Source organism: Hippocampus zosterae, chromosome 9, assembly GCF_025434085.1.
Source record: "Hippocampus zosterae strain Florida chromosome 9, ASM2543408v3, whole genome shotgun sequence".
Lineage (NCBI taxonomy): Eukaryota > Metazoa > Chordata > Actinopteri > Syngnathiformes > Syngnathidae > Hippocampus > Hippocampus zosterae.
Window position 1 is genome coordinate 16,233,273 of NC_067459.1, and position 15,287 is coordinate 16,248,559.

The following is a 15,287-nucleotide window of genomic DNA, read 5'->3' on the forward strand; positions in this document are numbered from 1 at the left end:
TTCGAATCCCATAGGGAAAAAAATTAAATCGACTTAATCTGTTCCAAAGACAAAACGGTCGCCACGACAGAACATTTACTAAATTCACAGGCAGTGTTCGAAGTCAGTGGTCTGTAAGCGTTGGTCAGTGGACCGTTTCCATTTTTTTGGTTTATTTGATTGTTCTAGCAGAACATATACAGTATGTCAGATTATTCATGTCGAATCAAACATTGAGTTAACATTGTTGTATTGTGAACAAGGTTACTTTGGGTATTTGCTACTTGAAGCAGATTTCTTTTTTTTTTTGCAAACAATGCATCTGGAAAATACACTTCATTTTTTTCTACATTTTGTTTTGTTACAGGCTTATTAAAATTACAAATTGCAGCCTGATACTAAAAGGTGTCCCCCCCTCGGTCATCAAACGTTCATGCTATCATTATGATGTGTTGTGTAAAAACGTTGCTTAAATGTGGGAAAGATGAGACTGAATACTTTCCGAATAAGTTAAAAATTGTGTGCGTCAATACATCAGAGGAAATGTTTTTAGCTTCTGTACTGACTCTCATTGCAATAAGAGGAACAGGCATTCTGTGGTGGTTTGAGATTAAAAAAAGCCCAAGATTTTTTTTTCCCCTGAACGAATAAGTTTGCAGTCAAAAATGTCAAATACAAACCAAAATAGTCCCCAACAAGCACACCATTGTGGGGAACAGAAAGAAGTGATTTTTTTCCTGAGATTTGTTGACAACAGGATATATATACAATAGTAACCTTCAGGATGACTGTGGAGGAAAGTCACGTAGAAGAGCAGATATAGACAAGGCCTTGGTGATCTGATGGTAGTCGAGAGATCCGTCACATCCTGGCCCAGTGTGGCAGGGCTTGTTGCCCCCTGACGCACTGTGACCTAGATTAAGAGACGCAGCCAGGACCGTAATCTCTCGTTTCTCCACCCCCTCTTTCACTTTGGTGCAGGCTGCTAACGGGGAAGGATAGCCTTTCCGCCACAGCTTGAAATGTTAGCATGCTAACATGTAACGTCTGTGTATGTACTGCAGCAACGGATGCTGGATTAAGAGATTGTTCTTATTTTATTGGATAGACAAAAATAATCAGGGGTGATGAAGAGTTAAAGATGCATCCCGCTGTGTATGAGTAAACGTTTGTTTTTCATTCTACGAGTGGCAACCCGCATCCGAAAAAAGAAGTGTTAGACACCCCTAACAGATTTGAAACTAAATAGATTTAAATGAAGTTATGCATTTCCAAAGTTCTCCTGTCGACACTCCCTGCACAGATATCAGCCAAGTCAACCACTGCACTGTCAAGAGGACTTGATGAAAACTCTAAGGACAAAAAAAAATGGTTCTCACCCACCTCTGTCTTACTATGTCTGTGTGTGACATATATATATATATATATATATATATATATATATATATATATATATATATATATATATGATCATAGATAAAGGGCAGAGGAAAGCCGTTGTAGTGGATGTAGCGGTCCCAAGTGATGGAATCATCAGGAAGAAGGAACATGAGAAACTCGAGAAATACCAAGGGCTCAGAGAGGAGCTGGAGAGAGCCTGGAAGGTAAAGGTGACAGTCGTGCCTGTTGTGGTCGGAGCACTCGGGGCAGTGACCCCCAAACTAGATGAGTGGTTGCAACAGATCCCGGGAACAACATCGGACATCTCAGTCCAGAAATGTGCAGTGCTGGGAACAGCAAGGATACTGCGCAGAACCCTCAAGCTTCCTGGCCTCTGGTAGAGGACCCGAGCTGAATGAGGGACGGACACCACCCGAGGGGTGAGATGAGGATTTTTTTTTTATAGTCGCTTGATGGCAATTCCATCAATTAAATGCATGTATTTTATTTTTCCAAAACACTTTGCAAGGGGTGACTGAATTTCGTGTTAATTTTTGCAATTATTACTTTTAATGTTTTTTAAGTGACAAATAAATAATTAAGTATTGAAACAAAAAATATGATCAGACATGCATCCAGAATTGCTTCTCATCAGGCTTTGAGAAAAGTTTCAGCAGAGTTCGTCGTCTTAATATCTAAACAATCAAGTGCACAGATGCCATAAGGGCTGCACGCTAGCAAGTTGAGCAGCTTGCGCGCACAGCTCGAAATTCCAGTCCGACTCAATCACAAAGTCTTTGATCCCCTCAATGGATTTCTTTGTGTTCAAGACGCTCAAGTGGGCGGTGTTTCCCCTCACTCTCTCACACACACACACACACGAGCACATGCTAATACACACGCATGCACGCAAACTACTGAAAACAACAATTTCTGTGATGCATATTTTCCTCTGCTTATTACTGCGTCCTGCTTCAAACAACAATGGGAAGATTGTTCCCGAAAAAAAGATATCCATGAGAGAGCTCTCGAATTATTGAAACGCCAGATGCTGCTCGGCCCGTCCTAAGCAGAGCACACCACGGGTCCAGACGGCCAACGCATTTGACGGTTGGGGAACATGTGGCAGCATAGCGAGGGCATCTGGACAGCGCAGCGCCATTGGTGTAAAGTTGCAAGCAAAGACACAGGCGTCATCCTCTGAGGCCTGGGACAGCCGCACTTGGGGAGTCACCTTACTACTCACACTCCCGAGTGAAAAGACTAAAACGGACATAAACTGGGATTCATTCTGACAAGTTCGGATTTCTTCACACATCTGCCTAGATGTGAAGGAAGATGAAAAAACAAATCAAGATTTTTCCCTTTATCTCCGATTTTCTTTACATTTTGAGGGGTGGTTGAAATGGAAGGAAAAAACAGAGCATTAATCTAATCCTCTTAATCAGAGCCCTATAGATGGACGAACTAAGTTAGACACCCCTGAAGTACAGACACCTCTCGACTTTATTTATATATTTAGAGTGCAGTATTTCCCTTTCTGTTTATATTGTTAATGGATTGCTGATTTACAAATGGACATGCACATCATTAGACAGTTCTCAGAAACCTTTAGAGTGCCCTCCATAATTTACAAAGAATCCCCACCCCTCACACCCCCGAAGTATCTAAAATCTTACTGAAAAAGGCAGCCCGTGGCTCAGGAGGTAGAACAAGTCGTCCAGTAACCAAAGGGTTGGCCACCCAAATCCTGCTCTGTACGAGATTGTCGTTTTGCGGGCAAAACACTTCACCCACCTTGCGTCCAGTGTCACAACTTTCTTGCTGTAGAACAAAAATACTGAACCAGTGAGTGGATGGAGTGCTCCAGTGAGTCTCATCATTGACAGGCACAGAAACGTGACGCAAACAAAAAATGTCAGTGAAGATTTATTTACAGCCTGAAGATCGAATTGCTGTTTTAATACCACTTGCATCCAGTGGACAAATCGAACTATCTTATGGGCCGTCTTAAAAATGCATTCGTCTGTATATGATGCAATAATTATATTGCATTTAAGTGAGCTAGGACCACAATCTCTCTTTCAGCACACCACCCGTGGGCCCCAGTGTTGGGCTCTTCATGCCAAACATGACATTACTCATCCACCCTCGGGCACCTGAAAGCTGCACAGCACCAATCAGGCTGCTGCACTGTGATTCACTGACTTGCATAACAGTCATCACCACCACCACCATATTCCATTTTGTTTTCTTGCACTCACACAACAAGTAACCCTCAGTTGTACATTCGGGTGGGGGCGGGAGAAAGCTGTGATGTGCATACATCATGTCTGATGCATACAGCATATACAGTACACTAGATACGCGCAATAAACACACAAGGCCCCCAGGTTAAATCACTTGACCCATTTTCACTGACAAGTGTATGTATGCTAATGTGTGATGAAACATAGACAGGGAAAACATGTTGCAAAGAAGAAATAACTACCTATCTACCATGAATATTGGCATACAGTAAACGATAATAGAATGTTACAAAATGTAATGCTTAAAAAAAAGAAACGAGAAAAAAAGAGGTCAGTAAGTCTACAAGGAGGATTCGCAGTCGTGTCCAGATCCAAGGGCAACACTACACCTGCTGCACATCCACCTCTTGGTAAAGCCGTCTTACCTTCGGACAGCTCCAGGTCCAACTCCGCCAGCTGGTCCCTGACCTCTTTTGGCAGAGCCGACAACTCGACGCCGCGGTCGGCCATGGCGGGAAGCTCGAGCAGCCTGCAGTTTGTTTGTGATATCTCAGCCGACGGAGGATACAGTCCCGCATGAAGGTAGAGAGCAGGACTCAAAAGGCTGCTGCGGCGGTGGTTACTCCATCCCCGAGACTCCCGGCCACCGCCATGACTACTGAGGGAGCTGGGGAACAAGTCGACGTCGGCGGTCACGTGACCAAGCAAAACAGTCAACGGTGGTATGTCCACGCAGCGCTCCCTACTGGTGGCTTTGTCACATAGCAAGTGCCGTTGAGACGACTCGCCCGATTGGACTATGCAATCACAGGTTGGTGACGTCATTATCGAGCCGCGTGAGCAATTTGTGTGTGTGTGTGGGGGGGGCAGGCCGTATATTGTTTTTTTTCCTGCCCCGAAGTGTTAACTAACCCTTTAACAGTTGTGTATACCTAATCGTTAGCAATGCCTTCTATGATGTCTTAAATACTATCAGAACCACGAATATTGAACTAAATTATCTCTATTGTCCTATGTAGGGTGAGGGTCAAGTTTCTCCTCCCAACAATTTAATGACATGTATAATATTTATCTTGGAACCCGCAAAAAAGAATACTGTATAAAAATCATGCTGCCGTGCAATAATTTCACTGTTTCACATACTTGCTGTCAGTAAGTTACAACTACTTTAAGCAGCTGTCCTAACCCAACATTAACATTTATCGTCAGTCATGGCACTTTGATTGGTAGGCTCAAAAAAACAGCTGCATAATGTTCCAACAAAACATAATTTACAATAAATACAGCTGTGATTTGGTTTTGTAAAATGTAGAGGGCTTGGGTGCAGGGAGACTAATGCGGAGTTAAGACAAGATGATGAGTCTATCTTTTTTCATTAAGTTATTTTATTTGCCCATGATAATTAATTCAGACTACACACAAGTAGTTCTCCCATCTTGAGGCCTGAGTATTTGAGAAACTCCTTCTGAACAAATATTTTCTGGAGACATGTGTATGTGGTTGAACATTTGTTAAATAGATAAAAGACTGGTTTGAAAAGAAAAGACAGACACAGCTCTTTAAAAAAACAACTGAAAAGAGTGACAGGTTGTTTTAAAGGCGACAGTGACAAGGGTAAATAACAGGACAGTCTTGGAAGTACAATGCAGTATAAAATCTCCAATTAAAAACATAAAATTTCAAAAGAAGCACCTTGCACAACCACTTTTGTCTACTTCTCAATACATAACTGCTTTTCAAATGTTGTAAAGCACTCAGGGAATCTGTAATGCTCCACAGACATGTAGAAACCACCAAGCTCACTCATTCATGAAAACACATATTCACATTTTCTCTGGTCAACTGCATTAGACCACACCCCTCAGTGGCTGGGCAAAACGCAAAAACATTGATACTTAATAGAAAAATATATTGCACTACTCGTTCTTCAACTGAAATGCCTGGGGAAATGGTTTCATCTCTGCTTGTTTTCATTTTTCATTCTTAGAGGTCATCTAAAGCTAACCGTTAAGACTGTAACGTCGCATAACTATTAAATTGCAGATCAATAAACTGACGCTGTGACAAAAAAAAGCGGTGCACCTCAACTTTGAACAATCCATGCAGTTGTATTTTTTTTTTGTATTATCTATTATGTTTATTGTAGGCGGGTTAAAATAATAAAAAGGATCGTGGTGCAAACTGCTTGTCACACACTACGTTATTCCGTCGCACACTTCCTACCTAATGAAAAACTGCCTGGCAAAAAAAAAAAATAAAAAATCACCAACTGGCTTTGACCAGAAAAACCAGTATATATTATCCATTGGATAATTACTGCAGTGATAAAAAGGTTTCAGGTGGCAACAAGTTGCTTAACCCAAACTAATGCAGTGAGCAGTGTTGGGAGACAGGTTCATTGGAAGTGGTAGTGGGGGAAAAAAAGATAGCACTCCGTTTAAGAGTAAAAGTACCGGTAAACGTGAAACAATTGTGGTGAATCATCATCACTTTCCAAGAAGAAAAGTGGTTAAAGTACAATAATGTAAATATTTAGTCAATTTAAATATTTAGGGAAAAAAAACAAAAATAAAAAAACTACTTAAAATTGTGGTTAACTTCAGCAGTGAAATAACATTTTCATGAATGATGTGAAGAAAATCTGGGGATTGGGACTTCATTAAAAAAATAAAAACAAAAAACAAACTTGTCAGTATGGCTAGGAAACAAATATTGATCCCAATGCAGACTGACTCTGTTCCAGAGTGAAGGGTGCATAGGATAAGAAGAGAAGGGGATGCAATGATGCAATACCCATAAATCTATAATCTTTGGGATGTACGAGAGAAGACTAAAGTAGTCATCTCTTCCATTATCAAAGACATTGGAAGCAATTACTGCTGCTAAGGGTCAGGACGGAAATGAAAGTTTAGGGCATCACATAAGTTTATCCGTGCCAAGGCATTGTATTCAAAGCTAAAAGCAATCCAGCTAAATATGACTTTTGTGGTGGGGCAGGCAGGTAATTAAAGGGTCAGATTAACAACTAAAGCAAGGTAGAAAGCCATAAGAGGCTGCAACAAGCCAGACATGTCACTGCATCAGTACACCGTTTGGGGGGAGTTTGCCGAATCGGGCCAGTCAATGATATCTTCCAACTATTTAGTCAGATGCATCAAAACCTGCTTTGTGGGTCACGCACAGACAGGCACTGAATTTTGTTTGGGACTCAAGTGATCAGAGGCTGATGAACACAGTTCATTCATACTTGTCATTCAAATACAGGATGTGACCGAAGACTCTGCATCGTGTTTTCCCTATTTATATACACAGAGAGAAGAAGGGAGAGAGGAGGCCTGATGCCGTGTCTTTATGTGATTATCATTGGCCATGAGGGAAGAAGAGAGTCTTACTCTGGGGGTAGTGGGAGTGAGGGAGACTCCCTCAGTTTAACACGTGGCAACAGTCCAACCTCCCAAATGCCACCCGAGTTTATACTGGCTACCTGCGTCAGCACATCATCTCGGCATTGACTGGGACTGCGTCACCATGACAACCCCTCCCGGTTGGCCCGATCCCATGCCGGCCAAGACAGACATGGCCACTGCCTCTGCGGCACGGACGCTCATGCCGTTGATGGTGGGACCCGGGCTGGAGGGCGGGGCCGAGGGAGAAGGCCCATGCTGGATGACTGCTGCTGGCGATCCGATTGGTTCGGCCGACATCTCCCGGGACGCTTCCTCTCCTCCTGCAGCTGAAGGCAGAGAAAGAGACATTCACCCTTAGAGAGGTGAGCGAGTAAGGACACATTAGATGGATGAGATGATGGATGGATTTCCGACAGGACACAACACGCATGACTGATGGTTTGGTTTTGCAGAAGGCTTACCTAAGAAAGCAGCTTTCTTCTGCATAACAGTGACGGGGCAGTCTTTGTGGGCGAGGAGGAGCTGCTTCAGCTGAGCCACCTCATTCCTTAGGAGTGTTACTTCGTTCTGACAGCAAAACAAATCCAAAAGGCAGATTAATGCAATTATTGTCCTGTGCCTTCTCGTTCTTTGTTTGTCCTATATGTATTGCTTTGATATATCACTGTAGTGTTCATTTTAGAAGTTTTGTCTATCTCTGAAAAATTGTGACACACAAACACATAGGCGCACGCGCACACACATATTCAGAGAAGCCTTTTGACAGATTAACAGTTGGTCGGAAAAAAGAGAAGAAAGTCTGGGCAGAAAGGGTGAACAGTTGTTCCCCAACTATGTGACTGACGTGGACCATTGTCCAGTCTCTTACCATCAACCCCTCAATTAATCAGGCAAGTTTCTTTTGTTTTGGGCACACTTGTAGCACAAGACAAATTCAGCACACAACTCAGTAGTGGACTTTGACTGTTTCAGATCACCATGTTTTCATTTTTAAAAAAAAAAAAAAAAAGAAAGAAGAAAACAACAACTAAAAAGCTGCTTGCCCATAAGTGCTCTGTGTTTTGTTAGAAAGTGTTTGAGATACGATAGTTTCATGTATTCAAAATATACTCAAATGTGTTTATACTCAAAAATAAAATTAAATGAATACATAGTTGAAATTATTTGTTCTAACTGACTGCGAGCAGGGTTTCAAGGGACTCCCACAGACGCACACTCGCTCTCATCCTTTAGTGTTAAGTACACTGTTACTGTCGCGCTGCATTAGCTTGAACAAAGGACCAGGAGGAGCAGTGAGCTATCAACAAATTCTGTATTTCACAGCGATGTCATCTCTTGCTTCCTTTCTTGCCACTCCTCGACTCCCTTATTGAATCATAAATCACACTGACTTTGACTTCATGACCTCCCACACAATTGTAAATTTTCAAAAACTCAAGAAGCAACTGCAGGATTTCATCAATACGCAACGACTATTTCGCATACCACCAGTGAGAGCCGCCGCACGCCAGTTTTAGAATCACTGATATAGAAAATGGGGCTTTGGAAATGTGATCTAAATGACTCGTGAAAAAATCATTAAAACATTTTTTATCCCTTAAAGTCTCTGAAAAGCAAGAATCTAAATCTGACACACCACAGAAAAGAGTGTTGTTAACAACCCTGGCAAATTTCAACGATTTAAAAAAAGAAAAAGAAAAAAAATTGCCATTTACATAAAATGAGACTTCAATACTTTCAGTTTTCCTTTCGCATGGTTCAAAGTAAGTGGTCAGATTTACCCTCCAATGGCTGAACGCTCACCGTCAAAGAGACATTCATGCTGGCAAGATCGTCCGCCTTCTTCTCCAAAGAATTCACCCACAACTTCCTCTTCTGCCTGCAGCGTGAGGCGGCTGCTCGATTCCTTTCGAGAAAACGCTGTCTCCTCTCATCGGGGTCCATCTCAGAGGCTCGCCGCCGCCGGCCTCCAGTTGGCTGCGCAGGGGACACCTGGGGATGAGGATTGTCTGCATAAGAACTGAGTCAACCTTTTTAGCATCTTTCTTTTGGGTAAGAAATTCAATGGGATTGTACACTAATAGCATCCACAGTGCAACCTTGGTTCACAACCTGAACACAATCAGAGACTGCGGAACTTCCCACAAAAGGAACAGAAGTTGATTTAATCCATTGCCAGAAATAATGATAAAATATAAGAACCCTTCTTTGGGTCCAGCGTAGTCAAAATATTACATAGCCTGAACACGGTGCATTGAGAAGCGGAGAGGAAGCTTCCTGCCGAGCCACAGCACACCCACCTGCCGGATGACCCACGTGTACCACAGCTCTGGCTGCTCCCCCAACAGATGGTAGATTTCATCAAACAACCAAAGTGCATAGCGGGATCAGAAACATGAGCATCATTCTCATGCATAGGCAGTATTTCCTTTTTTTCCTCACCCCCAACAGCAATATGGTTAAGCTTCATTCTTGTATAACCACTTAACTTTTCATTTCCTGGAAGCCCCGCCGCCCAACCCACCATCCCAACACACAAACACCCCCCCCACACAAAAACAAGAATAACTGAAATACGTGTTGCACAGAGCAAACAAAGTTGTCGCTGCACTAGAGTAAATAGAGCCAAGCGGTCTGCATGGATGTGACTGTTTCGGAACTGATGCATAGTTTGTAAACCGAAGCAATATTTGCTAAAAAATGTAAACTGTTAACAAAGTTGCTCACGAACAGGGTCAGGCAAAATGTAATTAAAGATTCCAATTGCCGAGTGGTCCACATTGTTCGAAGATGTTAGTACCTGTGGTTGGGCAGGTGACGGTGCATCCGAATTTTGAGTAGGCTGCTGGCTCTGTTCCTGCTTCTGGGGGACAGCTGGGAAGGATCCTGCCCCCCCGGCACCACCACCATCATGTGCTCCTGAGCCTTGATTACTTAGGGCTGCCTTCAAGCGCTGAAGACAGACAAGCGAGACTTCGAATGAGTGCCAAGCTATCCAGAAGAATAGCTGCCAATAGGTCTAACGTGATGCAGCTTATGTAAGTGGGCTTATTTTGACTCATCTCACCATCTTGGTCTCAGGTTGCAGGTGATAACCTGATGGGGAGGATGAATCACTGCTGGCCCCGCCCACCGGGGGTCCTGGGATCCCAGGAATGTTAGGCACTGAGTTCCCGGGCCTCGCCAGCTTCACAAAGCAAACAAAAACAAGGTGAGGTGCTTCAGATTAAGGCACAGCAATAAAAGAATATGAATTAATAATTACATTGAGAAAGACTTACAGAAATGACTGAGGTAATCTGCACAGGACTGTGCAACAGAGGGACTGTTTGCCCATTCGCGAAGTGCCTTACGAGGGGATAAGAGCTTGTTGGTGAGCTATGGACAACATAAGACACAGTATCCCAATCATAGACTGAACATGACTAATGAGCTGGATTCCTTCCTAACATTAAGCAGGTTAAAAAAAAATTTAAAAGTAAAACCTAAGTCGAATAACTATTTGCATAACATGAACTACAATTTGATAACTGTATTTAGGAATGAGTTGGGGCTCTCAAGAGGACAGCTTTCAGTCTTGAGGCATAAATGTGTAATTTTTGCACTTTTTTTTCTTCCTGATAGGTCTTCAGTGTGGCGGTTCATTGCCCAATACTGTACATGTATGCGATAAGTTCATTTATATATATATATGTGTGTGTGTGTGTGTGTGTGTGTGTGTGTGTGTGTATTCATTCATTCATCTTCCAAGCCGCTTGATCCTCACTAGGGTCGCGGGGGGTGCTGGAGCCTATCCCAGCTGTCTTCGGGCAGTCAATCGGTTGCCAGCCAATCGCAGGGCGCACAGAGACGAACAACCATTCACACACACAATCACACCTAGGGACAATTTAATGTGTTCAATCAGCCTGCCATGCATATTTTTGGAATGTGGGAGGAAACCGGAGCACCCGGAGAAAACCCACGCAGGCCCGTGGAGAGCATGCAAACTCCACACAGGGAGGCCGGAGCTGGAATCGAACCCGGTACCTCTGCACTGTGAAGCCCACGTGCTAACCACTGGACTACCGGGCCGCGTGTGTGTATATGTATATCTATTTATACCTCAACAGTCACAGAGTTCTTGGGAACGCGACCACAAGTCTTGAACACAAAGAACATCAGTTTACCTAAGCTGTCGGTTCGAGGGCGGCGCCTGCGTGATGACAGACGTTGGAGATGGCAGCGTAGGGTGAAGAGGCTCATTGCTCATGTGGAGAGGCAGAGAACCTGGACGCACAATGGTTGGAGTCGGGGCAGAACTTGCCACTGGCTTTGTCAGAATTTCCTGTTGTCAAATAAAGCAGTGGCATTTAGTTTATCTCAACAAGCTGGGGAAAAAAACTGTTTCTCCATGTCATCATACTATAGTTAATAAAACGTCTTACACAGCCTGTTGAAAGGCCTGTTTTTTTGTGATTAAAAAAGAGAGACCTTTTCCCACAGTTTTGAAGTATAACCTCTGTAACATAATTGTTTGATCTTTTTAAAGGGGAAAATTAAAGGATAAAACTGTATAATAGACTAGTTGCCTTCATATGTAAACCCACAAGTCACTAATGGTTTGTTGCAGCACCTTTACATATTATTACAGCACTCAGTCTTTTAGGTTGGGGCGCATCTTGATATGGCAATATGGGCTCACTCTTCAATCCCCATATGTGTCAGACTTTCAGGGCATCTCCTGTGCACAGTCGTCTACAGGGCCCCCACATATGGAGCTGTTCATAATTCGCTCCACCATGACTAAAGGTGGTGCTACCACCACGCTTCACTGTCATTAGGTACGATGTTCTTTGGGTGACGAGCAGTGTTGCCTTTACATCATACACAACATTATTTCATTTTTTTTCCCACGTGAAATGTACAGGTAATAGGTCATATCAATCGTGAAATAGTTTTGAAATAATTTATCTTGGCCTCATTCTTTATTACATCACAAAAACTTGGTATCTTAACAGCACTGTGTGGACTTCTTATAACCATTGTAAGTCTTACTCAGTAAACGTCTACTTAGGATCTTATCGAAGTAGAGTTTGTGGTTATTGAGCTTTGCCTCTCACCCTTGAATCTTTACTTATGTCTGACATGCTGGAGGAAGAATCTGGGCTATTGGGAGGGGAAGAATCCACTTCTAAAGGATCTTCATCTTCATCCTTTGCTTCACATTGTGTTTGTAAAGCTGAAGCCTTAGTAGGAAAGAAAAAACTACTGGTGAAAATGCCCTTAAAAAAACAATGACAAAAAATGATGACGTTTTAGGGAAACTAACAGCTCATTAATTCAATGTATTTTCATTTGAATTCTCACTGTGTTTTTTGTCCTATGCTCCTCTTCCTGTACTTTACAAAAGTCCTGTTCGAAGGAATTGGCCAGGTCATTGAATAGTCCAACTTCCTCACAGTTCTTCAGGAAACGTGTGGGTGTGGGTGTCTGGTCTGTGGGTATTGAGGTAAAAATAACACAATTAACTATTATATCAAGTTTCATAGTTTACTGCATATAATAGCACAGGCCCAAAGGTTATTACCTGCTATAATAACAGAGTCTGTTCTAGCAGGACCGAATTTTAATGTCATTTCATGTTTGTGTTTATGCACAGAAAGATGATCTTCATTGGTGAATCTCTGCAGTAAAGAAAAATGTAAATAATAAAATTGCAGTGAATTAGTTTACATTAAAACATGAACAAGAATTAAAAATAAGCCATAAGAATGCAGTAAAAGAGCAGATGACATTACCTGCCCACATCCAGGGGCAGTGCAGACAAATGGGCGGTCATCCCCCATCTCTCACATAAGTTCTGGAAAATGTTTCAAGATAATTATTCGATACAGACCACAGCTAATGACCTAAAGTTAAACGAGCAGTAGTCAGAACTTATGTTCATTAGATATGTATTTTCTTGCCACAATGCAACAAATACCAAAGTATCTACGCTCGGCAATTCATATTATTGCTGAAATACTAGACAGATCATTTTTCATTCCAACTCGTTCGGCAATTCATATTATTGCTGAAATACTAGACAGATCATTTTTTTCCACTCCAACTACGGATGCCGAGGCGTCAACTTGGGGACGATGAGGTGGTCGACATTACCACTCTGACATTACACCTTCATAACGTACAGTGACAAGATTGAAGCGTTAATATTTGTAAAGTGTAGCAACCAGGGGTTTAAAAATGGTGGATAGTTTCACATCAAATGCCAAACCTATGGCTACGTTAGGGACAGGCCCATGGCTAACATATTACGCTTCTCTGAAAGCATTGACGTTACTATGAACGTGGAAAGTAAGCCGATGGACAAGTCCAACGCACTGTTAGGAACCAAATAAGCGATTATAGGAACCGACGTTTCCATTATTTCGTTTCGTTGGTCCGCTCAGGACAAAACGCCAGCTAAGAAATGCTAACAACTAGCTTACGCTCGTTAGCTTCTACCTTTCGCGGAACATTGGGGCTAAGTTAACAAGTGAACGTTAGCAGTCTTCGAATTTGACATGACATTGAAAGACACCTAGAAAATTCACTTCAGTGTTACAACCGTCTCACACATCCGAGGATTCAGAATAGGGCTCACCCGACGTGCGAGCAGCCTCGACGCTCCCCTCCCTACTCCGTCCGGGCACCAACGCTGCGGTGCTGTCTCCTCGTTGTTGACACTTGACATTCCCATTTCCAATCTCGCGAGAGTTAAAACCCGAACCCAGGGTGTTACATAAATGTTCGCGGCGCCGGCAAGTAAAGACCGCCGTTTGTGGCATTTGTGGTTCAACGTACATTTTCACACATCCACATGCAAAGGAAGTCAGTGACAATGACATGACACGACACAGTTCAAACGCTACTCATTCATTGTTGATGAAGCCCAAATCAGACAGTGGGAAAGTACCATGCAATCAGATTTAAAAAGGAAAAACTCGAGCTCCCCCGCCAAAAAAATAATTTAAAAATCGGGCTCCAAAGTAAATAATTAAATACCATACCATGTGTTATTTTCATTTACTAATGCTTCATAGGGACAAGTCTACGATTTTAACCTACAGCATCAAGAATTTCTATTATAATGGGATACACTTCTAATGAAACAAGTAAGGCACTTGAGGTTGCTGACGTTGCTTTTAACTTGATTCCCATAACTTATAAACAGAAGACGTAACCAAAGGCATGAGTTTTATCTGTAGGATTTACATTAATGACCTGCGATCTATTGCAAATCCTCCATCCGTATTAACATAAGCCCACTTCAACTATCAGATACACTTATGGTTTATAAAGGGCTTAAAAAAAGCATTGATTAGTCAGGCCTCGAGATCAAAATAGTAAACTGGAGCGTTCAGTACATCAAAATAATTCTCTGCTAACATGATCGATATGGCTATTTACAAATATTGAATAAAATCTGAAGTTAAACATTGAATAAGACACAATAGTAATAATTGCGGTAGTTTAAAAGGGCTAATATATAACGACAAAGCCTAATAGAACAGTGATACACCACTAAGAACATAAATTCAACAGTAAAAATCAATCAATGGCTATTACATAGACAGTTAAACCGCACAAACAAGTCGATTACATTTTCATTTGATGTTTTATGAATGTCTTTTATAACCCAGGTTTGATATTAGTCCGAATATTGTTAGGTTAAATATTCTGGGAAAAAAATAATTCTGATAAAAGGGAGGCCCGGTAGTCCAGTGGTTAGCACGTCGGCTTCACAGTGCAGAGGTACCGGGTTCGATTCCAGCTCCGGCCTCCCTGTGTGGAGTTTGCATGTTCTCCGCGGGCCTGCGTGGGTTTTCTCCGGGTGCTCCGGTTTCTTCCACATTCCAAAAACATGCATGGCAGGCTGATTGGACACTCTATTGTCCCTAGGTGTGAGTGTGAGCGTGGATGGTTGTTCGTCTCTGTGTGCCCTGCGTTGCCTGGCTGGCAACTGATTCAGGGTGTCCTCCGCCTACTGCCCCAAGACGGCTGGGATAGGCTCCAGCACCCCCCGCGACCCTAGTGAGGATCAAGCGGTTCGGAAAATGGATGGATAAAAGGATGGAGCTTTCGTTAAGTAAAATAGGGGAACTGGACACATTTGGCTGTGTACAATGCCTTTGCAAAAGGGGGCATTTAAGTTTGATTTTGGTATACACCTTTTACAAAGTGAGTAAGATTAACTCCTCGTCATTTTCATTGCTTCACTGAATGTCATCTTACACAGAACGGCCTTAAA

General features: G+C 42.5%; 2 protein-coding genes across 8 annotated transcripts in view; both read right to left on the bottom strand.

Annotated features, from left to right (window-relative positions):
- The window catches only part of dip2bb (disco-interacting protein 2 homolog Bb), a 32,280-nt gene extending 27,832 nt beyond the window's left edge, over positions 1–4,448 (bottom strand). For all 5 annotated transcript variants that reach the window (XM_052077247.1, XM_052077250.1, XM_052077248.1 and 2 more), the window contains exon 1: positions 4,034–4,448. In XM_052077247.1, coding sequence (XP_051933207.1) covers positions 4,034–4,433 — 400 coding nt within the window. In that variant the 5' untranslated portion in view covers positions 4,434–4,448. The remainder of the gene's footprint in view (positions 1–4,033) is intronic.
- Positions 4,449–5,184: 736 nt separating this feature from the next.
- On the bottom strand, positions 5,185–13,781 carry atf7b (activating transcription factor 7b). Of its 3 annotated transcripts, none has more exons than XM_052077253.1 (12): positions 13,641–13,781; positions 12,796–12,857; positions 12,585–12,681; positions 12,365–12,492; positions 12,118–12,243; positions 11,185–11,342; positions 10,297–10,363; positions 10,083–10,202; positions 9,816–9,968; positions 8,819–9,007; positions 7,477–7,582; positions 5,185–7,341 (listed from the first exon to the last, which is right to left on the bottom strand). In XM_052077253.1, exons 2-12 carry the CDS (start codon positions 12,841–12,843, stop codon positions 7,106–7,108), a joined length of 1,428 nt encoding a protein of 475 aa, XP_051933213.1. In that variant the 5' UTR covers positions 12,844–12,857; positions 13,641–13,781; the 3' UTR covers positions 5,185–7,105. The 3 variants fall into 3 exon arrangements, with proteins under 3 accessions (XP_051933213.1, XP_051933212.1, XP_051933214.1); XM_052077252.1 differs by having other exon boundaries at positions 10,297–10,393; XM_052077254.1 differs by having other exon boundaries at positions 7,200–7,368; positions 10,297–10,393.
- Between the last annotated feature and the right edge of the window lie 1,506 nt (positions 13,782–15,287).

Bases quoted from the DNA above. Each gene is read 5' to 3' on its own strand.
- atf7b (XM_052077252.1), bottom strand. From the start codon at position 12,843: ATGGGGGATGACCGCCCATTTGTCTGCACTGCCCCTGGATGTGGGCAG. The intron at 12,493-12,584 runs GTAATAACCTTT...CAATACCCACAG, and splicing joins AGACTCTGTTATTATAGCAG to ACCAGACACCCACACCCACA. The intron at 10,394-11,184 runs GTAAACTGATGT...TGTTGTCCATAG, and splicing joins CCCTCGAACCGACAGCTTAG to CTCACCAACAAGCTCTTATC.